General features: G+C 34.2%; 1 protein-coding gene and 1 pseudogene across 14 annotated transcripts; both read right to left on the reverse strand.

Annotated features, from left to right (window-relative positions):
* Positions 1 to 4,901: 4,901 nt before the first annotated feature.
* Positions 4,902 to 15,450, reverse strand: LOC116031701 (disease resistance protein RGA2-like). 14 transcript variants are annotated; one of them, XM_031273961.1, is made up of 21 exons: positions 14,548 to 15,450; positions 14,252 to 14,285; positions 14,129 to 14,167; positions 13,856 to 14,086; positions 13,612 to 13,813; positions 12,538 to 13,569; positions 10,424 to 12,453; positions 9,685 to 10,297; positions 8,656 to 9,004; positions 8,303 to 8,362; positions 8,051 to 8,131; positions 7,785 to 7,972; positions 7,572 to 7,641; positions 7,310 to 7,476; positions 7,111 to 7,227; positions 6,963 to 6,985; positions 6,388 to 6,466; positions 6,196 to 6,290; positions 5,935 to 6,052; positions 5,710 to 5,780; positions 4,902 to 5,599 (listed from the first exon to the last, which is right to left on the reverse strand). In XM_031273961.1, exons 1-8 carry the CDS (start codon positions 15,393 to 15,395, stop codon positions 9,923 to 9,925), a joined length of 4,791 nt encoding a protein of 1,596 aa, XP_031129821.1. In that variant the 5' UTR covers positions 15,396 to 15,450; the 3' UTR covers positions 4,902 to 5,599; positions 5,710 to 5,780; positions 5,935 to 6,052; positions 6,196 to 6,290; positions 6,388 to 6,466; positions 6,963 to 6,985; positions 7,111 to 7,227; positions 7,310 to 7,476; positions 7,572 to 7,641; positions 7,785 to 7,972; positions 8,051 to 8,131; positions 8,303 to 8,362; positions 8,656 to 9,004; positions 9,685 to 9,922. The 14 variants fall into 14 exon arrangements, with proteins under 14 accessions (XP_031129821.1, XP_031129823.1, XP_031129834.1 ...); XM_031273963.1 differs by lacking the exon at positions 14,129 to 14,167 and having other exon boundaries at positions 4,902 to 5,250; positions 5,318 to 5,599; positions 13,856 to 14,114; positions 14,241 to 14,285; XM_031273974.1 differs by lacking the exon at positions 14,129 to 14,167 and having other exon boundaries at positions 10,424 to 11,371; positions 12,584 to 13,569; positions 13,856 to 14,114; positions 14,241 to 14,285.
* A 7,633-nt stretch (positions 15,451 to 23,083) lies between these two features.
* On the reverse strand, positions 23,084 to 26,328 carry LOC116032696 (annotated as a pseudogene).
* Between the last annotated feature and the right edge of the window lie 827 nt (positions 26,329 to 27,155).

Genomic DNA, 27,155 nt, shown 5'->3' on the forward strand with positions numbered 1-27,155 from the left:
ACGTTATATTAAAAGTTAAAACAAGGACAATTGGGCTCCTTAGTTTAGAGATTCTAATCCTCAAGTTGGCGAAAGTGTGAAAATGGATCTCTTATGTGCAGATGTAAGTAATCAACAACATGGATTGACTAGGAAATTACTTGGCGACTCGTAATTTACCTCCTCTAGTGACTCTTAAATAGAAATTATGGTAAATTAGAATTAATTTAGCTAAATTGAAAAATCTATAGAGGTTTACTCCTACTATCATTTATTTTTTATTTTTTATTAAAAAAAATTAGGTGATCTCATCTTCGATTAACTAATCTAAACCTACACATAACAAACGATATATTTAAAAAGGCAAAATCCCTTTCACCTATAAATATTATAATTTTTGTCATAAGTAAACTCTTCAACTGCTAAATATTATATTTTATTTACGAATTTCTTTTTGTTATTGATGTATTTACAGTATCATTTGAAATCCAAACACAATTCTTTGAGGTGCTTTCACCACTTTTATAATTGAGAGACTAAAGTGTCTTTTTGTTCTTGAGAACAACTAGTGCTACTAAGTCCATCAACCCATTTTACACCAAAACATAAAAAATTTCTACCAAAATGCATGTCACATTAAAAAGAATATTCTTTGTATATCCTCACACTAAATTTTATTCATCTCCAACCCATTACACCAAATTTCTAAACTAAATGTTATTCTACATTAAAATAATTTAGTTTCTCAAAATTTAAAATTTTATTAGTTTGAATTTAATTAAAGTTAATATAAAAGATAATTTGTGATGTAAATAATAATACATTAATTTTTTAAAAACAACTAATATAACATTATTTTTTAAAATTTATTTTATTCCATAATAATAATATAGCATAAAACATTTATTACATTTATTTATCAAAATTACTATATCGTTCCCACAAATGTTCAATCAATGTATTACGGAGTGTTCATCCCTATATCAACTTCAGGAACTAGTACTTCCCTTTTAATTTTGTATATCTACTTGCTTATCATGTTCATCCTCAATGATCATATTCTGCATGCATTATAATGCACGATGCCATTATATCATGCAATACATGTTTATCTCAAAAATATGCGGGATCATTGATTATTGCAAATCGTGATTGAAGAATCCCAAATGCACATTCTACATTTGTTCTACATGATTCTTGAATAATTGGAAATCAAATACTTGGTAATGGTACCTCTGTGATTCTCCTTGAGGGAAGGTCACGGGATCGAACCCGGGTGGTGTGGTGTTGACTCTTTGGACTGCAATAGATAGAGAAAATATAGAATAGACACTACCTTGTAATAGAGTTAATAATCCTAAAAAAAATACTTGGTAATGGTAATGAGATTTTGGTGAAAGTATTTTGCATACATGTTTGGTAGTAGGGTGTAATTAGAATGATTACCAATATTGATGTTTAGTTGTGTATGAGGGCATGACCCTATAATGGGATTTAAAATACAAAAACAAAAATCAAGACAATTGATCATAATATAATGACATCAAAAGCATGAATATGAACAAAAAAATAAAATTTAAAAGTAGAATCCAAACTTAAAAATTATATTACCAATAAGATGGAATGACACCCTTTTTTAATTAGGGAATAAGATTTTTAATTGATGGGATAATCACATTCATATTTGCGCTTTAAAAAGTTATCAACCGCACACTAATTATGATCTTAATTCTTATTTTTAGTGTGTAAATCTATGAACCAAACCCAACCAAAAGTAATAATTTCCGGACTTTAGAATCGGATTTCAAAATAAAAAATAAGACTACAATAATTGTTGCTTTTGTCATTATTGTACAATAATTCTTTGCCATTATTGCCATCGGTCTTATCATGGACTTGGTCCTTGACGATGATGAATAGCTTATCCACATCAACTGAGATGATAGTGTCGGCCATTATTGAGTCATTAGTGGAGACTTTTAGAGATGATAAGGTTTGCTTGTGTCTGTGTTGGTACGATATATCACTCCTATGCTTACATGATAAAGTGTAATATATGAAGTAAAAAAGTAAATGTAATTTACTCTAATGAATTCAAAGTGTAATATACACTATTTGGATGTGTTTAGTTCACATAAGAGAATCATAATCTGAATGAGAATCAAATACTTGGTAATGTAATAAATTTTAGTAAAAATATTTTGGATGTTCGGTAGTAACGTGAAATTGGAATGATTATCAATATTGATGTTTTATTATGTATGATCCTATAATGATAATAAAGGTTTTAAAAATAAAAAATATATATAAAAAATTAAGACAATTAATTCTAATATAATAACATCCAAAGTACCAATATGAACAAAAAAGATCAAAATAAAAATCTAAAAGCATTAATCTAAACTTAAAAAAATCATATATTACCAATAAAATGGAATTATATTCGCTTTTAATTAGTTTAATTAAAGGGATAGTAATCAAATCCATAGTTTTGTTTTAAAAAGTTGTCAACCAAAAACAATTATGATTTTGATTCGCATTCCTTACGTGTAAACCCATGAACTAAACACACCTTGATTTTATTGGTTCACTAATTATGTAGGGAAAAGCATGTGTATTATATTTGACCAACTTTTAAAGAAGAAAATAATATTACATGATAATTATTCCCAATAGAGTATATTTGAAAATCTGAAAAACAACTTGAGTACTCATTTTTGGAAATTTTAATTTATTGTTTAGCTATCTAAGGAAAATTAAATCAAGGAATATAATCACATAAAAAATTATTAAAACTGATGTAAATTAAAGCATATCCTCGTGCATATGAATCATTGTATAACAATATAGGTCACTCGATTTTTATAATTCATCCTTCAATCCACAATATATACATTATATACAAATTAAAGTTTCGGTATAACTACAAGTTTATAAATGATGAAAATATATATATTATTATAATATAATTCTTCTAGAAATGTCGACATTTACTTATTATAACACTTTCTTTTGGACATTATTATATCATATTCATGTCTCATTAAAAATCTCAACAGGAAAAAACGTAGTTTAGGAGAAGAGTACTTACATGATGTATGTCTATTCATGTATGTGTTACACTAGCTGTGTCTCGTTAAAAAACAAAAAAAAAAAAAAGAAAAGAAGAAGAAACTGGAATTAAACAAATTATATCAAAACTCAATCAAAGGAAAAGTGGTATAATTGTTGCTCTTCAAAACCTAATATCTATGGTTGATTCAAGTAAATGTGGCCACTTCCCCCTAGCAGTAACAATTTTCAAAGCCTACACACTCTAATATAATAAAAACATTTTTCAAAGGATAAGTGTAGAAAGGGATTTGGTAAACAAATCTGCTGGATTGACCCTAGGGCGAACATTCTATACAACAATCTCGTGACTCTTCTAAAACTCATGTGGGTTAAATCATATTCAATTCCTTAATATATCATTTCTCAGTTGTGCAACGCAAGTTTAATTTATATCCAAGTATAGGACAATTGGGGTAATGCATAGCTTAACCATCCAGTTTGGGATTTGGCGTAATGGGAATCAAACCAATAACTCATATCCAAGTAGCACATCAAAATCATATATTGATTTCTTACATAAATGTCAAAATATTTTATACCTCGAAAATTCCCCATAAATGTCAAAATCCTTTGTAACTTGAAGATAGGAGAGGATTTCTTGTTAACCGATGTTCTAATGTTTCTTTGCAGGAAGAACATTAAATATTGCTAGTAATTTTATTCTAAATACAATAGTAAGCTTGAAATAATTATAAAACTTCTGATCCTAAAGTAAGGTATCCTCATTATCCTTTGAGTCTACAAAATTTCTTGTTTACTTCAAAATATTAGACAATTTTTTTTTTCTGAAATCAAAAGATTAAACAATTATTTGTGTTAAGTAAAACCAACCAATCAATACATACATATGTTTACCACCAGAGCATTATATTCACCAGCCCAGTCGGTCCGTTCCGATAGCTCTAATTAGTAGATTATCTTATTCATCTATCTTAAAATTTAGGTTTTATTGAATATGAGCATACCTTAAATAACATGTACACTTTAATTTTAGAACTCTTCTGCTAATTAACTAGAAAACCTTCCCATCAAAATTAAATAATTTTTATAAACTTTCTACTAAACTTAAAATAATATTTAACTTCACAACTCTCAAATATTATATAAATTTAACATGTTTGAAATCCTCAAATGCACATTTATTATTATATAAATCTCCAACAGGAAAGTGAATGAATGCAACTGTTATTGGTGGAACAGTCACTACAACTGTTACTGTTAGAAAGCGGAGGGACTACAAGTACGGTGGTGTGGTTGGCTATATTCATAGGAGTATACCAATTCGGGTGTGGTTGGCTAAATTCGTAAGAGTATTTAAGATTTCTCCATTATTTCGACGTCCCTCACGGTGTTTCACGAGCAACTTAACAAAGCTGTGCACTCATGTATTAGTACGATGAGAGTGTATTGTAGAGTAATTGGTCACATTTTTAGCTACGTTGTACGTACATAAATGCTACATTTTGTTTGTGGCGTGGAGCCTAGCTAGCTAGCTTCCTCATAAATCAAGACAATGACTTGATTCCATGCACTATGAAATTAAACGTGCTATTATTTTCCGATTACTTACAGACTAATTTTTATTAAACACTCTTAATATCAATAGAAATTAGAACAGTTGTTATACCGCCCACCATGTTTCAAAAACTGCGCCATTTTTTAAGTAAAGAAACGACAACCATTAAATTTTAACAGATCTCGTATTTTTTCAGTGTTCATAACAAAATGAAATTATAGTACATGTATCTAAAATGAAACTGAATAACTTGTCTCATATATTGTGTTTATATTATCAAATAAACTTGTAATTGAATTGAAAAGATACTTTAGTTGTGTTTAAATGAAACCGAAGTATGTACAAAATGAAACTAAATAACATGTTTTACATATTAGTATATTATCAAATAGAATTGTAATTGAATTAAAATAATACTTTAATTTTGCTGAAATGATACTACAGTATGTATAAAAAAAAAACTTAATAACATGTCTCACACTTGCCATCATTTTTGCAACTCTCTCACTCCTTGAGGTCACCAAGATTCTACTCCCAGGGAGTGCAACATTGAGGAGGCAGTTCTTAAATGGCGCCCACTTTGCATTCTCCTCTGTCCACACATCATCCAACACAAGTAGGAACCTATAAGGAAAAACAACCTCCGCGAGATTCCTCATCTGTCCACACATCATCCAACACAAGTAGGAACCTATAAGGAAAAACAACCTCCACGAGATTCCTCATCTGTCCACACATAATCACCTGACTCGGTGATGAATTGCATCTAATTATGACAAGAATATGAGTTCGTGAGAAGTCAGTCACATATGAAGAACTAGTTGATAGCAATTGCTGATGTAGCGCAATGACAACCTCCACAAGATTTTTCCATGGGCCAATTTGCGATAGTACATTCTCGGAATCAAAATACAAATTTTCTTAAGATCCAAGGTGCACAAAAGCAGGGACCAACTCTGGAAATTATTAGAGCCGTTTCTGCAAGAAGAACTGAGATAGATCCATTTAAACTGATTAATGAAGTTATTCGAGAATGGAAATTATATAAAACTCAGCACTAGCTAGCCACTACACCAAAATAACAGTAGAGAGGTGTTTACCATGTCCAAGGTTGCATAGTTCAAGATTGGTGCAAGCCTGAGATATGCTTCCAACAAAATGTTTGCATACCCTGAAATGATTTCCACATCAAACAATAACAGTAGCAACTTACTAATTAAATTAATTTCCACATCAAACAATAACAATTAGTTGCACCACTACACAACACAAATTTGACCATTATTCTCTGTTTTGCACAGCGCATATTGAAATAGTAGTTTTACCTGACTTCCTTCCTCGCATGTAATCTGACAGTGTTATCCATTACTGGTCAGTAGAGGATGAAGCACCGATCCTCGATCAACTGTTCCCAGTCCAAATCCTCGGAACGCGGAAATATTCCTAGGGACAATACGGTATTCGACCAGCAAATTAAATGATCAGTGTAATACATTTGGGATGGAAAATATATTGTTAGTTGTTCTCTGCTTTCATTCACAAGACTGTGTTCAAAGAGAATATAATTGTTGTAGGTGCAAGCTTACCGTCAGGAATATGATTGGCCCGGTGTCCCCAATCGTGGTATGTTTTAACCAACCTTGTAGCAGATAGTTATCCACACCAATCCAATTCTACTATCCTGTAAACATCGTCCAACATTTTGGGTGCTTTCAATTAGTGCTTTGATTCAAGTAATTAAGGAGATAGTTGAACACCCATGGTGGATTACAACATACCTCATCCCAATCTGTCCAGTGAAGTGTTCGCTGGTCATCTTCTCCAACTTCGTCTGCTTCGCTATGGACTCCCAGGTTTCTGGAACGCGACGACGACGGCGTTAGAGAGTTTTAGCCGAAGGAAGCCATTATACATTTGTACATAACTCAATTTATAATTGTTTATACATATCAGACTAGCTGGTTCATTAACTCTCTATCCCATTCTCATAGGGGTAAATGTCTGTCATGTGAACACTTTACAGCTAATTAGGCATTCTCATCATATATTTTAATTTTATAAAAACAATTGCCGACTATCTAGCCTTGGTCCAAAACTCCATCTCTGAAAAAGATTTGGTAGTCAGCATAATCATCCAACCCGGTGATGAATTGTATCCAATTATGACAACAATAATTTGGGGGTTCATGAGAAGTCCGTCAGTCACATATGGAGAACTAGTTGATAGCAATTGTCAATGTAGCGCAATGGCAACCTCCACGAAATTCTTCCATGGGCCAATTTGCGATAGTACAATCTCGGGATCAAAATACAAATTTTCATAAGAATCAAGGTGCACAAAATCGGGACCTACTCTGGAAATCATTAGAGCTGTTTCTGCAAGAAGAACTGCGATCCATTAAAACTGTTTAATGAAGTTATTCTAGAATGGAAATTATGTAAAACTCAGCACTAGCCACTACACCAAAATAACAGTAGAGAGTACGTTTACAGGTGTTTACCATGCCCAAAGTTGCATAGTTCAAGTTTGGTGCAAGCCTGAGATATGCTTCCAACTGAACAATGAACCACTCAATCCTTTTGTCTTGGGTGGCGTTGGGGGAAACCATTGTGTGGAGCTTTTTTGCAGCATTACAAAACACAAGTTCAGATCGATAGCTGCCAAAACTCTACTTTAATTTGTTTGCACTGAATACTTACCGTTGTGTAGGTAGAAGCAAAAAATCGACTAGGGCTGTCCCTCTTTTTCATTTTCTCTAGGACACAACACCATGCATCAATGACACCTACTCGCACTTCTATAAAGATAGGAATTGAAATCCGACAAAAGTGCGGTCCTCCCATTATGTGCAAATAATTCCTCATTTCTAAACACAAAACATCAAAAACGAATAGTTTAGATGCAAAAAACCATTTACGTGAACACTTAGCTTACACCTTGTGTGCGCCTTAACACGCTTACATGTTAAGGTCTCGTTGGACCATAAGACAAACGTGTGCGGGTGTAGGGATGGTAGACATCTCCACAGTGCCTGCCAAAGTTGGTGCAAACAAATTAGCGCATGCATGTTATTAGTGGATCTACAGGTAACATTTTTAGTGGTGCCACAAATTGTTGGAGGATATACGTTCAGTAGCTAAGCAAGAAAGTAGCCAGGGGCTTTTATGTACATACACGTTGTAATTTTCTGTTAGCTTTCTTCCCTTCCGTCCCCATATATAGACTGTACTCACTCTGCATTTAGTATTCATTCATTCTAATCAATACAGTCTCTGCTTACTTCCTCCATCTTCAACTATTCACTGTCTTGACATTCTAATACAAATGGTGCGACTCAACATATCCTGATGTGGGATCTGTATCTATGTATTTAATAAACACAAGTTAGAATACTATATATGGTCATGAACTTGTGAAGAAATATGGGTTTCGAAGGAAACCTTTATGGAGAAGGTGTCCTATAATCAGATTCATTCACACTGTATGTGTTGCTGCCCAATAGGGGCTTCCACTCCTATGCCCTATACCAGGAAAAACAAATTCATGAGGTGGGATGCTGGAATGCACAGCTTTAAAAACCACATTACTCGGCTTATCTACCATCTCAACTCATATCACCCCATTAAAATTGTTAACAAATAGCAAAGAACTACTTGACTATATATAATAGCACTACTTGTGGAAAACTGAACCTTGTTAGGTCAGTTAGGAGTTGTGGATTGTGGCTCTGGCTCTGTGGGTTCATCACATCCCTGCACACAAAATTCAGAATTACAGCAAGATATGACCCCCATAAACTCTATAATCTCTAAAGACAAAACTACATTGCGTCGTAGCTAACCGTAAACTGCACAACAAACAATAAACAATAAACAACACTTGTAAATGAATTTGCATAGTAATTTTAGATTTGCACAACATCAATAGGGTGATTGCACACCCTGGAATCATTCACACTAAAAACAAATTTGACCATTATATATATTATTCTCTGTTTTGCACAGCCTCAACAAGGAGTTTGCCCATATTCAAATGGTGGTTTTACCTGGCTTGGACTTTCAACTATCTCTGTTCTTCCCATTGGTGTGGGGGCAACATCTTCTCTTGTTATTCTAATTGCAGTTCCACTAGGACGCTCAAGTGTGAGGTATGTTGGGTTGAAGTAGGTCACTAACCACCTGGTGCTGAGTCCGTTATTCGCAAATCAAGCACACCTTCCATTCCGTTCAGAATCAGTATCCACCAATTGCCTAGGGACTTCATTACACGGTGTTGCCCTTACATACGTGTGTACTTGCTTCTCCCGAGCCATCAATTAATGCATGCAACGATGGTGGTTGAGACATGCCAGCTTGTGATTTACTCCCTCTATTTCTTTTAAGCTGCTGCCATTTCTATATAAATAAATAAATAAATGTTGTTAGAAGATGATATAAAAGCTACACTGCAAGTTTGGTAAAAGATCAGAATAGCAGTATTCTGTGTGTAAGCTACACATTTCAATTGAGTGATGGTTTGGATGTCATTTGAAAAAGAAGAATATTCTATAAAACCCTATCAAGATTTAAAATTTTAAGAAACAGAGGATGAAAAAAAAGGCAAACTTGCAATAATCCATATTTCAATAAATTATTTCAAATGCTACAGTAAACTTGTTCTTCCCTGTGTTAGCTCCTACAGTATTGGAAATATAAAATGGCTACTTGAAGTATTGATTATTGAGTGGATTCTTGCATCATAATCATAGTTTGATGATTTTCGGCCTACAGTAACTCTATTGTATGATTAACACTGCTAAGCAACAATAGCATAAAATATATTTGTGTAACCATAAAGAGGATTAAGCCATAAATAAGTCGCCTACACATTAGAAACTTACTTCAAGCAAAGCACGAATGGCTAGCTTCACAGTTTGTTAACCAATAATGTGTTGAAAATGATTTGTACAAATATATAGATCAGATCCATGAATGCAATGCAGAGTAGAAGTGCATAAATAAATTAAATGATGAAGAAGTGAATGTGAAGAGAAAACAATATAATATAATATAATGATACAGTAGTGGAAGTTTACATGAGGGCATGCATGCAGAGAGCGAGCAGCACCGTCGGCGCCTCCATTAATGTGTGAGTTTGGTGGCAGTGGCAATGACAGTTGTGTTTGCTGCCCCCTCAAAGTGCTGTGATGATGGAGTGAGAGTTGTATATAATAGAAGAATGGATACTTCAATTCAATTCTGTTGATGCGCTAGCTATAAGTGCCTCCTGAGAAATAGAACATACATTGCTTTCACGCTTCCTCCATATCTCGATCATTCGCTGCAATATTCAGATTCAGATAGATCGCTGCCCAGTTCCCCAACTCGAATTTTCAACTTGCTCAAAGAGTAAATTGAATCAGGCAACTCTACTTTACACCCTCTTAAATCAATCAATCGTAACTGATGTAAATTTCCAATCCCTTCAGGAAGTCTTGAAAGACACTCACATCCTTTAAGGTCTAGAGTTTCCAAACTATCCAAAGAGCAAATTGAATCAGGTAACTCCTCAAGTTTGCTCAAACTTAAATCAATCTTGCTTAGGTGACGCAAATTTCCAATCCCTTCAGGAAGTCTAGAAAGACACTCACATCCTTTAAGGTCTAGAGTTTCCAAACTATCCAAAGAGCAAATTGAATCAGGTAACTCCTCAACTTTGGTATCCAAAGAGCAAATTGAATCAGGTAACTCCTCAACTTTGGTCCCCAAAGAGCAAATTGAATCAGGTAACTCCTCAACTTTGGTCCTACTTAAATCAATCTTCTCAGGTAACTCCTCAACTTTGGTCCTACTTAAATCAATCTTCCTTAACTTGTGTAAATTTCCAATCCCTTCAGGAAGTCTTGAAAGACACTCACATCCTTCAAGGTCTAGAATTTTCAAGTTAGCCAAAGAACAAATTGAATCAGGTAACTCCTCAACTTTGCTCCTACTTAAATCAATCTCAATTAGGTAACACAAATTTCCAATCCCTTCGGGAAGTCTAGAAAGACACTCACATCCTCGAAGATTTAGAATTTGCAAGTTATCCAAAGAGCAAATTGAATCAGGTAACTCCTCAACTTTGGTCCTACTTAAATCAATCTCACTTAGGTGACGCAAATTTCCAATCCCTTCAGGAAGTCTAGAAAGACACTCACATCCTTTAAGGTCTAGAGTTTCCAAACTATCCAAAGAGCAAATTGAATCAGGTAACTCCTCAAGTTTGCTCAAACTTAAATCAATCTTGCTTAGGTGACGCAAATTTCCAATCCCTTCAGGAAGTCTAGAAAGACACTCACATCCTTCAAGATTTAGAGTTTGCAAGCTATCCAAAGAGCAAATTGAATCAGGTAACTCCTCAAGTTTGCTCCAACTTAAATCAATCTCCCTTAACTTGTGTAAATTTCCAATCCCTTCAGGAAGTCTAGAAAGACACTCACATCCTTGGAGATTTAAAATTTCCAAGTTATCCAAAGAGCAAATTGAATCAGGTAACTCCTCAACTTTGGTCCTACTTAAATCAATCTTCCTTAACTTGTGTAAATTTCCAATCCCTTCAGGAAGTCTAGAAAGACACTCACATCCTTTAAGGTCTAGAGTTTCCAAACTATCCAAAGAGCAAATTGAATCAGGTAACTCCTCAACTTTGCTTCTACTTAAATCAATCTCCCTTAACTTGTGTAAATTTCCAATCCCTTCAGGAAGTCTAGAAAGACACTCATATCCTTGGAGATTTAGAATTTCCAAGTTATCCAAAGAGCAAATTGAATCAGGTAACTCCTCAACTTTGGTCCTACTTAAATCAATCTTCCTTAACTTGTGTAAATTTCCAATCCCTTCAGGAAGTCTAGAAAGACACTCACATCCTTGGAGATTTAGAATTTCCAAGTTATCCAAAGAGCAAATTGAATCAGGTAACTCCTCAACTTTGGTCCTACTTAAATCAATCTTCCTTAACTTGTGTAAATTTCCAATCCCTTCAGGAAGTCTAGAAAGACACTCACATCCTTGGAGATTTAGAATTTCCAAGTTATCCAAAGAGCAAATTGAATCAGGTAACTCCTCAACTTTGGTCCTACTTAAATCAATCTTCCTTAACTTGTGTAAATTTCCAATCCCTTCAGGAAGTCTAGAAAGACACTCACATCCTTGGAGATTTAGAATTTCCAAGTTATCCAAAGAGCAAATTGAATCAGGTAACTCCTCAACTTTGGTCCTACTTAAATCAATCTTCCTTAACTTGTGTAAATTTCCAATCCCTTCAGGAAGTCTAGAAAGACACTCACATCCTTGGAGATTTAGAATTTCCAAGTTATCCAAAGAGCAAATTGAATCAGGTAACTCCTCAACTTTGGTCCTACTTAAATCAATCTTCCTTAACTTGTGTAAATTTCCAATCCCTTCAGGAAGTCTAGAAAGACACTCACATCCTTGGAGATTTAGAATTTCCAAGTTATCCAAAGAGCAAATTGAATCAGGTAACTCCTCAACTTTGGTCCTACTTAAATCAATCTTCCTTAACTTGTGTAAATTTCCAATCCCTTCAGGAAGTCTTGAAAGACACTCACATCTTTGAAGATTTAGATATTCCAAGTTATCCAAAGAGCAAATTGAATCAGGTAACTCCTCAACTTTGCTTCTACTTAAATCAATCTTCCTTAACTTGTGTAAATTTCCAATCCCTTCAGGAAGTCTAGAAAGACACTCACATCCTTGGAGATTTAGAATTTCCAAGTTATCCAAAGAGCAAATTGAATCAGGTAACTCCTCAACTTTGGTCCTACTTAAATCAATCTTCCATAACTTGTGTAAATTTCCAATCCCTTCAGGAAGTCTAGAAAGTAACTTGTGTAAATTTCCAATCCCTTCAGGAAGTCTAGAAAGACACTCACATCCTTGGAGATTCCCTTCAGGAAGTCTAGAAAGACACTCACATCCTTGGAGATTTAGAATTTCCAAGTTATCCAAAGAGCAAATTGAATCAGGTAACTCCTCAACTTTGCTCCAATGTAAATCAATCTTCCTTAACTTGTGTAAATTTCCAATCCCTTCAGGAAGTCTTGAAAGACACTTACATACTTGAAGATTTAGAGTTTGCAAGTTATCCAAAGAGCAAATTGAATCAGGTAACTCCTCAACTTTGCTACTACTTAAATCAATCTTGCTTAAGTGATGCAAATTTCCAATCCCTTCGGGAAGTCTAGAAAGACACATACATCCTTGAAGATTTAGAGTTTGCAAGTTATCCAAAGAGCAAATTGAATCAGGTAACTCCTCAACGTTGGTCCTACTTAAATCAATCACGCTTAGGTGATGCAAATTTCCAATCCCTTCGGGAAGTCTAGAAAGACAGATACATCCTTGAAGATTTAGAGTTTGCAAGTTATCCAAAGAGCAAATTGAATCAGGTAACTCCTTAACGTTGCTCCAACGTAAATCAATGTACCTTAGATGAAACAAATTTCCTATCTCCTTTGGGAGTTTTGACAACATACAGTTATGCAATCCCAATACTCTTACAGATTTTAGACCATTGAACATATTTGCAGTAAGTTGTTCGGGAGAAAGGTCTTTAGCAATAAAAGTGCGAAGTTTTCCAAGGACACCATAATTGGAAGCAAGATCCATAGGCCTTCTAGTTTTCTGCAATGATAGATGACGTAGATTTTCAATCTTCACCTTATCCTCCTGCCAAACAACACTGTAGCATTCATTTTTTGCAAGAAACTCGGCAAAATCATGCACTATGTCATGTATTTTGCAAGATATAATGATGTTGGAAACCCAGCGATGTTTCATAAAATCTTGGAACAAAGAACGCATTGCTAAATTGTTAAAAATCTCCCGGCCTTTCTGTTCCATCTGATTATTATGATCACTACCATTTGTTGTTGTGAGATAACCTTGTGCCATCCAAATTCTGATTAGCTCATCTACATCTATTCTATAATCCTTGGGAAAGACAGCAAGCTCATCTACATCTATTCTATAATCCTTGGGAAAGACAGCACAATATGAGAAACATCTCTTCATCTGAGGGGTTAAATCATCGTAGCTTAGACGCAAATGAGGAAAGAGATCTGTTTCCACTCCCTCCACATTCGAAAATTTAGTATCCAGCTGAGATAAAACCGTTTGCCATTCCTCCTCAGTATCTTTGTTACGTAACAGGCTTCCCATAACCTTATCCTCAGTATCTTTGTTACGTAACAGGCTTCCCATAACCTTAACAGCAAGTGGCAGTCCTTTACACTTTTGAGCAATTTGCTTACCAATTTCCTCCAGTTTCTTAGAATAAGCGTCATCCCTTCCCTCGGAAAATGCAATCTTGCTAAGCAACAACCAAGCATCAGAGTCGGAGATGAGGTCCACCTGATGCAGATACACACTTGCCATCATTCTTGCAACCCTCTCACTCCTTGAGGTCACCAAGATTCTACTGCCGGGGAGTCCAACCTTGAGGCAGTTCTTAAATGGCGCCCACCCGGGGAGTCCAACCTTGAGGCAGTTCTTAAATGGCGCCCACATTGCATCCTCCTCTGTCCACACATCATTAAATGGCGCCCACATTGCATCCTCCTCTGTCCACACATCATCCAATGGCGCCCACATTGCATCCTCCTCTGTCCACACATCATCCAACACAAGTAGGAACCTGTAGGGAAAATTAATCACTCACATATTTGGAAAGGAACGTAATATTTCATTCCACCGTACCATTGATAAATTTATACATGAAAGAGTAGCAAACCCCTAAAATATCTCCAATAACCAGAAACACAAAAAAGAGTAATTCAAACAAATAAATTCAACTAAAAATCTTGCCAAAAAAAAAAAAAAGAAAAAAGAAAAAGAGAACTGATCATAACAGAAAAATATAATATATATAGCATTATTCTAATAGAACGTAACCTAACCTTTCCTGAGACAAAGTGCTTTGGATTTTTTCCAGTAACATTGGCAATTGAGATAGATCTGTGGAGCTTTTAGTGGTTGACTCAACAATGGCTTTTGCAATCTTGATCTGGTCAAAAGGGTGTGAAACACAAACCCACACCCTTTCATCAAAATGAGTCTTTATCTGTTGATGGCCATAGACTAGTTGAGCAAGGGTAGTTTTCCCTATCCCTCCGGCGCCCACTATGGAAATGACGACAGGGGAACCATTATTATTATTATTATTCTCCAGCAACTTGCTTATTAAACCACTGGCATCGGATTCCCGACCTTGAATCTCTGTTGCATCCACATCAAACGGAGTGCTGACTGGTTTCGATTTGTGATCAGGGTGTAGTGATGCAGATGTGTTTGCTACAGCAAGAAAATTGAACTGATCTTTCTCTCTCGTAATCCGATCAAGTCTGGAATCAAGTTCCTTTATTTTCTTGGCGATGTCTCGATGCATCACAATCCTTTTGAAATGGAAACAAGAAGGCAGGAAAAAGCTACAGTTTCCTGCAACCTGGGACGACCTCTCCATCTGTTGTCTGCGAGTTTTGGTGCTCCACTCGTCCACAACATCTTCCACATCGTAGCAGAGGTTTTTGATCTCTTCCACCCACAGCTTCACGCTCTCTTCCTTGAAGCTTCTCCTCTCTGCATCATTCAACACCGCCCTGATTTTGTTGAGCTTTGATGAGAGGTTTTTGATCTCCTTCTCCACACCCAACGCTGCTCTTAACTCCTGGACTACTTGGTCCTTGATGATGGTGATCACCTGTTCCACAACACTGGTCACAACACCGGAGACGATAGCGTCGCCCATGGTTACTTCACTCTCTACTCTCTAGCAGTGGAGACTGAATAATGACTTTTAGAGGTTTGGTTTGGTTGTGTCTGTCTGTTGCTAACTTAATTGCTACCATATATCATTCCTATGCTTACATCACTACATGAGTACATAATGTAAACTAAAAAAAGAAAATGTAATTTATTTTAATGGGTAAATCTCCAATAATGTAGTTCCACATTATTGTACAATAATTCTTTGCCATTATTGTTCTTACCATGGCCTCTCTCTCACACATATACATAGATCCAAAATATCTGCAAATCGCCCGTAAGGGCAGCCTGAGTGGCATGACCAAGACGCTCGCGGCCGTGAGGTCTTGAGTTCGAAACCGTCTGTCACCCGGGTTTGAGTCGGTCACCCTTGTGGTCCTTTGCCGGCTAGGATCGCAGGGCGAGGGTTTACTCACATACTCTCGGAAGAGGAGTGGATTTGCCTCGATAAACCCAAAATATCTGCAAATCAATTCCATATGTCTTCTCTTTGGTAGTTGAGAAATCCTCTTGGGTTCATAATTTTTGCATATGCACGAAATTGTTGTAGGGCGATATCTAGGGTACGGTATCAAACCTACAAAGAATGGTGTATTGATCAGCAATTAAACATTAACTAATAAGAATTCTTTAAATATAGTCCTACAATTTTAAAAGATATACAAGTAATAACATCAACAAAAAGATTAAAATGTGTTAGTTGGAGTAACATTTATAAATCTTCAAAAGTTTGAAAATTTAATTAACCAAATTAATCCTAAAGACCTTGTGGTCTAGTGGCATCTGGTGTCCCAGTTTACACTCTCATATAGATGATGAGAGTGTGTTCGAGCCTCAATGGTGGTAACTGTTGACTCGAGTGGGTCAATACTACATTGCAACAGAGTCACTAGTACTCAAAAATTAACCAAAAATTTTTAGACCAACAACTAACCTAATTGATTTCTTCTCTTCGGTAGTTCGAGAATCCTATCTGAGTCAATGTCAATCATTATAACATGGACTATGGTCCAAATTACAAAGTTAACTATATATATAATCTTTATTTTCAATTCAGTATACATAATGTTTATTTTTTAATACATTAAATGTTTATTTTTTGGATAATGAAGGTTCAGTTTTTGATATATATTATCTAAAAATAAATATTTAATATATTAAAAATGAATGTAACTTTGTTTATCCAACCAAGATACCACAGTGGTTGACTCCGTTTTGTGTGTGAAAATTTTGGTAGTTGAAAAGTATGGTACTCGACTAAACGAACAAAATTTGTTTAATGATAATAACTCTTCTATGTGACTATCTCATGAATCATTTTCTGTTAAACGACTCGAGTCTAAATACTTTGCTTCCTAATTTTATTGGTTCTCTTCATTTATTTTGAATCTTTGTTCAAATGAATTAACGGGCCGATTTATCACAATTTGTAGTATATATATACCATATATAAATCATTATATATACATTTATGGCTTTGTTTATTTTCAAAAGTTTTTACCGATATTGTTTTGTTTAACCAACCAATTTACCATCATTATTGACTTTGTTTTGTGTGTGCAAATTTCTGTAGTTGAAAAATATGTTAATATACTAGACCAACATAAAGGTAACTCTCCTGTGGAATTGTCTCATGAATTATTATTATAATTGCAAATTATAATGTTATCCTTGCAATGCAATGGTGAAAAAATCGATAATACTATTTTCATTGACGAGGAATCAAAATCGCCATTTTAAGAAATAAAAAAGTGAATTGAATAATAATGCTTACTTACATTAATAATTAGGAATTGAAATTTCTGCTGTACTGTTTTTCATAGATTTATTTTTATTACAAACACTATTTTCTTTTTTCTAATTTTACTATTACTCATTGACATTGCATTCAAAAGTTATCGGTGAAATAACAAAAAAAATATCACATCATTAATTTATGTCGGCCATGGTTGACTGTAGTTGAGACTATGAGAGATAGATGGACAAGGTTTGTGTGGCTGTGTTGGTACCATTTATCATTCATATGCCTACATGAGTATATGATAAAGGTTTTCGCGTAGGTGCATAAATTTTGATCGGTGAAGAATAAGCTAATTATTTTATGAGTTCTACTCTTTATTTCTACTCTATGATATGATTATTTATGATTTATTATCTTTATCATGTAAGTATCAATCCAAAGGCCTTGTTGTCAAGCGGCATGAAGTGATTCTCCCAAGTGGGAGGTCATGGGTTTAAGCCTCAGTAGTATTTAAAAAAAAAATCATGTCAGTATCAATAAAAATGTAACATCAAAACTTTGTGAAAAGAGAATGTAATATCTGTTCATAACTATTTTCTCAATCTACTGAAGCATACTAAAAATGAATATTTATTAGTGATTCACATTGCAATACCAAATCACAATATAATTTGCTGACAAATTATACCATCGAACAAGGTTTACCTTACATAGTGAACTCTGATCTATAAATTAAATAATCTTCAAATTCTATACTTACAATTGACATATTTTGTATATGCAATTAACCGTTTTTGTACATGTAAACAAATTGAAGGCACATAACATAGTAATTACAGACACATAAATTATTAACTGCATAAAAATAATATATTAACTGCAAAGATAAAACATGTTAATCAACATATTATGTATCCACAGTTAACATATTTTGTACTTGCAGTTAACAATTTAATTATAACATGTCCACAGTTATCATGTTATGTACTTTCAATTTATTTATAAGTATAAAAATTATTAATTATAAGTAAACAATGTGCTAAATATAGACATATAATCTTTAAATTAGGTTTAACAATGTAATATAACAATTGATAATTGGCCCGTAACTCTCTTGCAGACACTTTACAGCTAACAACACATTGATTTTTCCCTTTGGTAGTTGGGGAATTTATGTAGACTTTGCTTTCCAATTTTATTGGTTGTATAATTAGGTAGGGACAATCTAGTGTATCATACTTGACCACCTTTTAAAGAAAGAAAATACTAAGAAAGAAAATACCATGTAACGTTTGTGTGGCTGTATTGGTACTATATTTCATTCATATGCCTACATGATAATGGGGGTTTTGCGCTTTTAGTTTAGTTAACTGTATTTAACTTTTCTCAACGAAAAAAAAAAAAAAACTATATTTAACTTGGTTTAAAAAAAAAAAAAACTATATTTAACTTTGTAAAAACTTTGATGATCACTTAATGTATATTTAAACTTTGATCAAATGAAGGGTGGGTTTGTCAAAAATCTTAGTTTATATGTGTATTTATACTTACAACACATCGTTATATATACATTTTGAATTTTTACCAATATCATTTTTGGTTAATCAACCAATTAAGTGAAAAATATGGTAGTTGAAAGACGGACATTATTGTAATTTACTTTAATGAGTAAATCACCAATAATGTAGTTCGACATTATTGTACAATAATTTTTTGCCATTATTGTTCTTACCATGGTCTCTCTTACACATATATATAGATCCAAAATATATGCAAATCAATTCCATAGGTCATTGTCTTGTGGACACCTTACAGCTAATCAGCCATTATATTGATGTCTTCTTTTTGGTAGTTGGGGAATCCTCTTGGGTTCATAATTTTCGCATGTGCACGAAATTATTGTAGGGCGATATATAGGGTATCAAACCGACAAAGAATGGTGTATTGATCAACAATTAAACATTAACTAATAAGAATTCTTTAAATATAGTCCTACAATTTTAAAAGATATACAAGTAATAACATCAACAAAAAAGATTAAAATGTGTTAGTTGGAGTAACAATTATAAATCTTCAAAATTTTTGAAAATTTAATTAACCAAATTAAATTTTTAACCGAAATTTTTGATACCAACAACCTAATTGATTTCTAGCTTCTCTTTGGTAGTTGGGGAATCCTTTCTGAGCTAATGTCAATCATTATATCATGGACTATAGTTTAAATTACAAAGTTGACTATATATATAATCTTTATTTTTAGTATATAGAATATTTATTTGTTAATACATTAAATGTTTATTTTTTTGAATAGTGAGGGATCATAACGGGTATTCTCTAATAAAAATCACCCCATTGATTTGCCGGCCATGGTTGACTGTAGTTGAGACTTTGAGAGAGATAGATGGATAAGGTTTGTGTGGCTGTGTTGGTACCATATATCATTCATATGCCTACATGAGTACATGATAAAGGTTTGCGTGTAGGTGTATAAATTTTGATTGGTGAAAAGTAGGCTAATTATTTTTATGAATTCTACTCCTTATTTTTACTCTCTCATTTTTATATTCTGATGTGACAATTTATTATTAGTTATCTCCATTATGTCGATACAGAAAATATCTTTGTGAAAAGAGTAAAAGTTGGAAGTAGAATTCGAAAAAAGGAATAAAATTTTCCTTATTTTATAACTGGTTTTTTAATTCAATATTTTAATTTAGTTTTTTTTAATAATATATTAAATTTCATTTTTAGTATATTAAACATTTATTTATTTTTATACCAGAAGTCTATTTTTTTCAATATATTACCTAAAAATAAATATTTAATATATTAAAATAAATATTATTCGCGATCCACATTGTAATATCAACCCACAATATAAGTTGCCCGACAAATTATACCATCGAACAGAATCTACCTTGCATTATGAATCCTGATCCAAAAATAATCTTCAAATTCTATACCTACAGTTGATACATTTTGTACATATAATTAACCGTTTTTGTACATGTAAACAAATTGAAGGCACATCGCATGGTAATTACAGACACATAACATGATAACTACAGACACAAACTATTAACTACAGACCAGATACAAAACATGTTAACCAACATACTATGTGTCTGCAATTAACATATTCTGTGCTTGCAGTTAACAATTTATGTGTTTGTAGTTATCATGGTATGTGCCTTCAATTTATTTACAAGTGCAGAAATTATTAATTGTAAGTAAACAATGTGTTAGATGTAGACATATATATAATTTTTGAACTAGGGTTCACAATGCAAACAATGTGCTAACTGTAGACCTGATGGTCTTGTGTTACGTCAAACTCATTATGTTATAAAATCCTTGAAAAATTCAACATGGATGATAATCAAGTGGCTAGGACACCATTTGATACAAATTAAATGTTTTGCTATCCAGGAATCATAGAGTATTTCTCAAGTAGAATACACTATGGTTATTAGTAGTTTAATGTATTTAATGAGTTGTACGTACTAGACCAGACATTGTCTTTGAGGTTAGCAAACTCAGTAGATATACAAGTAACCCTGGTAAAATGCACTGAAAGGCAATTGTGAGGGTTATGAGATATCTAAGGGGCACTTGTGACCTTGGACTGCACTACACAAGATATCCTGCTGTACTTGAATGGTATATCGACGCTAATTGGATACCTGATATAAAGGACTCTAAGTCCATGAGTGGCTACGTGTTTACATTAGCCAGTGCAGCCATTTCATAGAAATCCTCATAACAAATTGTGATAGCCATATCCACAATGGAATATGAACTGATAGCCCTAGATAGATGTTGTGGAGAGGTTGAATGGGATGGCTACGCTATTTTCTCGAGGATATTCCTAGTTGAGAAAGACATGTACCTTCAATATGTGTGCATTGCGATAGTCAAGCCACAATTGGTAGAGTACGGAGTAATATGTATAATGGTAAGTTTAGACATATGCGTCGTAGACATAATGTCATTAAACAACTTCTCACAACTGGTGTAGTGGTGTTGTGTCGGTTGATCGACTATGTGAAACCAAAGGACAACGTAGTGGATCCTTTAACCAAATGGTTAAATAGAGAGTTGACTGAGAAGTTGACATGAGGAATGTGTCTAAAGCCCTTGGAATAAAGTTCTAATGTGATAACTAAATTATGGAACGAAGCGTGTCACTATAGGGGTCTCGGACTACCAAACCACTCTTCGTTAGAACAGTGAATCATGCATGAGGTTAGCACGCTGATGCTTTAATGATTCAAATTGTCAATTGACATGTGTGAGTATGCGGGATACTCGGAAAAGAATCACATATGTGAGAGAGAAGTGGGGTCGCTTCAAAGGAGAATTGGTTGGGCTCAATTCTTTTGAAATTCTTGCAAAACTAGGAAAACGGTGACCCATGTACAAAATGGGCACACTCATGAGAACAAAACATGGTTGGGAGGTTCTTGTGTAGGATATATCATCATCGTCTACACAAACAACAGTCGATTCAAATACATCGCGTTATACCGAACAACCAGTAGAGTAAATATATCTTCACAATGGAAGTTTCAAAGGGTGAATGCCAAGTGATTTGAATGTGTTGTCAATTCATCGAGAAGGGATTGAGAATGTGGATTGTTGCTACAGATTTTTATCTATAAATTCTCAAGAGTTGTTTAATAGGTTACATGCATCGCTTTTTATTTTGAAGTTATGATATTCAACAAAGTATTTTATTAAATCATGTATTTCATAAGAGAATTATGCGTACGTAGAAGAAAATTTTAAGTTAATATAGTATTGACATAAATAAACTTAGTATATTGGCTCTATTGTTGGTTCTTAATAGTAAAATTCTAGTCATATGTTTTAGTTTTATTAGCGGAAGAGAAAAAAAAAAGTAAATAAAAATGATAAGTCAATTTTTATATAATACGTTAGAGTGTTAGACATAAAATTGGAGTAACAAAAAATAAAAAATTGTTATAATTTGATTCCCATTAGCTGGGAGCGCTCCCGGTGAAACGGATTATAGAATTGAAACCATAAACAATATAATGTAAATAGAGCAGGATAGTGAGAAAATAGACAAGGTAAAACTTCAATATCTTATTCCCAAAAACCAATCGATTAGTACATATAACAATATATATATATATATACATTTATAACGGAAGGCAATAATGATAAACATAAATTTATGACCATGACGACTGTTACATAATTAATGTCCATAGTGTCCACAATAATTTATCTTTATAAAACTTCCCCTTGGACATTATCATCACAACCCTGCCTCGTTAAAAGTTCGCTAGAAAAATCCTGTGAAAAAAATTTAGACGAGAAAATAATACATGATATATGGATAATACATGCGTTGCCTCATAAAAAACCTTACTCTAAAAATACCTTATGGGATAAAACATAGGTAAGGGAAGAATAGTATATATAGTCCTAAACCTTCATGCTGGACCAATATAGTCTTCAAGATCACAAGACTGTTTGATCTTCTGGACCAATAAATCAATTGTAGGTAGATCTTCTAGACCAATACATATTGCATTCGTTGTTATGCATCACTCGTTGTTGGGCCATGCATTGGATTGATTTCCAGGTTCCGTAATTCAATTCGTTTTATAGTCAAAGTTGGGCTCGTGCACCAGGGCAACTTCTGTGGTGCATTGTATGTTATGGTGTTGTGCATTTATGGCGATAATGCAGTGCATTATATGATGGTTGCTGTTGCTAATTTGTGCATTATATTAATTTTAGTAGTTGCATCGCGGGCAATGGTTTCTTTTTAAAGGTGCTTCAAAATATTGAAAGAGTAGATGACAACTCCCAGTGCAAATAAGATCTTGCTGAAGATTACCTCTCAAGTTAAAATTTACAATCTACTAGAATTATACCAGATCCATGCAGAGTAGAAGTGAGACAAATCAGTGAACTGAACTGCATAACTGATGAAGAAATCATATGTTTATGAATCTGTACATAAAGAAGAAAAATAGCAAATTGATTCAATAGATACAAGAAATCCCAATACAGGAAACTACTCAAACAATCATACAGTGGAACTTTGCATCATGGCAGAAGCAGCGCGGGCGCCTCTTAGGGGGGTGAAAAACTCCTCCATTAATCGGGGATCTCATCTGTGTTTCGAGGCAGTGGTCTCTGCTGGCTTTCTTATGCTTTTTCCAAAGTGTTGTCATGAGTTGCTTTCTAATACGCCTTTTAGAAGATTGGATCTTTCCGTTGATGCGCTTTGCCTGACTCGTGTTTGAGGTGTTTCTATCTGAGGCGGAGGATCAGAGGAGAAACAAACCACGATTACTGTCAAGTTGTCACAAGTGTTGCGCTTGAGAGCTTCCCTAACTAGCTCTCTTGAACACCTCTCGGGGTCGTTGTGCATCATCAATTCCTTTCTGGCCATTGTCACAGCACACTGGCTACTCATGACATCCCAAAGACCATCGCACCCCATGATTAGGAACTCATCGTCATCTGTCAATATAATCTAATCTCTTGCAACTCCGGCTCTGCACTCAGGGGGCAGGCGGAGCCCTTTGGAGCCTTCATATGCCAATCTCCCAATGCCCGCGCTACAGATAGTTGGCCGTTTAAGTATCCATTATAGATAACACCTCCCAGTTTTTCTATCCTGTGTCTCTCAGACTTGCTATCCGGTTTATGGTCCTTGGATAGCTCAATAGCTCTCCCTCGTTTCCCCAAAACAGCACGACAATCCCCAGCATTCGCAATTACCAATTTTCTGTAACGAGTAGTATACTATTATCATTGTTCCCTTCCTTTTGACCAAGTATAGAATAATGAAAAAGTAAAGATAGAAGGTATTGCACTCATCCAATCATATGAAAGATTTAAACAATTTTTTTTTTTAAATGTAAGAATATGCAGACTAACCGTTCACATAAGAGGGCAGTCAGTGCTGTTGTGCCAGAGGATGTATCAACAGAGCTATCATCAACAAAGGCATAATCAGCTTTCAAAAAAGCGTTCTTGATTGCCTTTTCCAGGCAGATAGGAAAACAAGAGTCCTCTATTATAAACTTCAAAATATTATTCCTAACAAACGACGCTGCATCCGTTCCACCATGCCCATCAAAAACCTTCAAATAAAAGAATAAAACCAATTTCTCATTAACCTTCTGCAGACAATATATATTGTATCTCAGATAAGCATCATTTTACTCTACAGAGAAGTAAAGCTCTAGAAGAAGTATTATGATGTCGTAACCCATCAAAAGGAGTGTAGAGAACACAGGAATTTAGAAATCACATAAGGAAACTACTCATGTCTGTCTTTATTAATAATGGAAAATAGAATTTGATGATCAACTATCAAAATTCTATATATGTGCAAGCCCCTTCAAAGCATTCATGTGCAAGGTGAGTTTGAATAATACTAATATGCAAATCACATTTACTGATTAACTAATCCATTGAGATTGAGCAAGGAGAGAAGAGGGACACATTAAATTACACCAACACTAAAAGATACACACCCCATAGAAAGCTCCTGGAGAACCAAAACTGGCAGATTCTCCCAAATACTCAGCTAGATTATCTATTCGAATGTGTTCATCCTCCATGTACTGCTTGGGTCCCATCTCAGCACAGCTTCCAGATCTAAATACAGGTAGAAAGCTCGGCTTTCCTTCTGAAGCACATTCTATCTCCTTGATGTCAACACCGAAATCCTTGAAAAGTATAAGAATTGAAAAAATTAGCCACTTGGTTTTTCAGAGTATTGACCGTCATAAGGGTAAAGGAAAAAAGAGAGAAAACAGAATAACACTCCAGAGTCCAGACTATGACTGCTAATTCTCGCAATCAATAACACAGGAAAAGCAAACTCTTTAAGATTTCCAACATAATTCCAGAATTTTCAAGATTTCCTTCAAGTATTTGGACTGAACCACGCTTATCATCTTGTACAATTGGACTAAATCCTGTCCCAGAAGGTGACCAATCATTTGGTCATTCTTGCGGTTCTTTTTCATGTTCTAGACTCAAGTGAAAATATATATTGCACTAGATAGGGTGGCAAGACTACTTGGAAATGGACACTATAGAAGTAGTATATGACATAACTTAAACTGATCCCTTGATGAAGAAATACAGGCTATTGGCTACTTACCTACACAAGCAATAACGTACTTCATCTAGTCTAGCTAAATTTCTATCAAAAGCTATTGGCTCAAGAAAATGAAATAGAACAATAAGAGTCACAAAGCCACATGAATCCAGGAAAATGTTATTCGGTTTGAACTAAACCAGTTCATAAATTACAAGTAACACCATTTAAACACAACTGAAAGCTCAAATGACATGACAAGGATGTTACTAGAAAATAGTTCGCATACCAAATCAGCTGACACCAAAAGTGTCTCAGAGCTTATAGAATGCTGCTCAACAGAAAAATGCCGAGGAGGTTTAACACTTGGCTGCTTCCACTCATCTGATTCCTCTTCAAATTCATCTTTTGCATGGGACACGCTACTCTTATTATAACTACCTTCTAATCTGATGAATGGATGTGAACAATCAGTACCAGCTGCCATTGGCATCCCCAAACACCAACTCTAGACCCAACAAAGATCTTTCTAAACAAAAACCTAACTTTGTTCCACCTCAATCCCCACCCAATTTCAAAGGCAATAGAAGGTTCAATGATCAGATTTAAGAACCTTTAGCCCCAAATTCTCCCTTTCTGCCTTATGAACATAAAGCCTCAATTTTTACCAACAATCTCAAAACCCCAGATCAGATTCAACAACCTTCACTAAACCCACAAGCTAAATCCAGCCAAAGGGTGAATCAAAACCCCATCTTAAATCAATCCCGCATACATAATTGAAGAGAAACCAACCAAAGTATGATGGGCAATGAAAAGAATTACCAGAGCTCAGCTTTCCTCCACACACAAAAATATGATTGAATTTCAGAAAATGAGAAATTTTCTCACAAACGATGGAAGACGATTGACTGCGATGTTCCTATCCACTGGTGAGAGATTCAAGAAGAAAAAAATAAAAAATAAAAAATAAAACCCTTCAAACAGAAACACTTTCTAATACAAGAATTGAAACCAATCCAAAATTCCTGAGAAAAATGGAGATAAAAAGGTAAGGGAAGATGATGATGGGGTTTGGCAGAGAACGAAAGGGATTTGGGGTGGCCGGTGGGGCTACTTGCTCCTAGCCGCAGATGGCGTCAGGCATTGGGGCTCTGGTGGGGACACCCATTACCGGCGATAACCGGTATTCCAGTTACTATTTTTCTTTTCCAAGATATTATAAGTATTTTTATTTTTATTTTTATTTTGTCTAAAATAATTTAATAATTACAAAATTGGAGGTTCAAATCTTATAATATTGTCATGTTAATGATTTTTAGACTAAATTTTTTATAATAAATATTAAATTTTATTGGTACGGCTCAACTGAGTCTATCAATCTAGCATGATTTCGCAATGGAGAGAATACTGAATGTTGTATGTGAAAATAATAATAACAACTTCAATTTGAATGTCATTCTAATTTTTTATTTTATTTCTTTATTCTCAACTTCTTTTTTTCATATTTTTTCTCTCTTTTACTTTTTTTTTTTTTGAAAACTAAAAGAAACGATGCATTAAGTAAATAAATGTAGCAGAACAACCGGGAGAGAGGTCTTCGAATAGGTATGAACAGACTGAGAGTCAATGCTCCTAACTAGTGTATGAGTTAACTGGTTCGCTGAACGTGGAATGAAATGACATATAGAAATTTGAAAAGACTAAACAAATATCTTAAAACTAAACAAATATTTTTATTATTTAAATTCAATGTAATAGTGATGGGAAATAGATTGAAAAATAAAATAGAAAGTTAACAAAAGAATATGAAAAGAAAGAAAAACAAAATAAAATGAATATATTTATGAAATAAGGAAGACTTATCCATTTGATAATGAATTGGTTGAAAATACTCATATGTG

Source organism: Ipomoea triloba, chromosome 10 (assembly GCF_003576645.1).
Source record: "Ipomoea triloba cultivar NCNSP0323 chromosome 10, ASM357664v1".
In the NCBI taxonomy this organism is placed as follows: Eukaryota; Viridiplantae; Streptophyta; class Magnoliopsida; order Solanales; family Convolvulaceae; genus Ipomoea; species Ipomoea triloba.

Coding starts and splice junctions, on each gene's coding strand:
- LOC116031701 (XM_031273961.1), bottom strand. CDS start 15,395: ATGGGCGACGCTATCGTCTCCGGTGTTGTGACCAGTGTTGTGGAACAG. Junction 13,814..13,855: donor GACTGCCACTTGCTGTTAAG/GTTATGGGAAGC, acceptor ACTGAGGATAAG/GTTATGGGAAGCCTGTTACG. Junction 12,454..12,537: donor TCTTTCTAGACTTCCTGAAG/GGAATCTCCAAG, acceptor GACTTCCTGAAG/GGATTGGAAATTTACACAAG.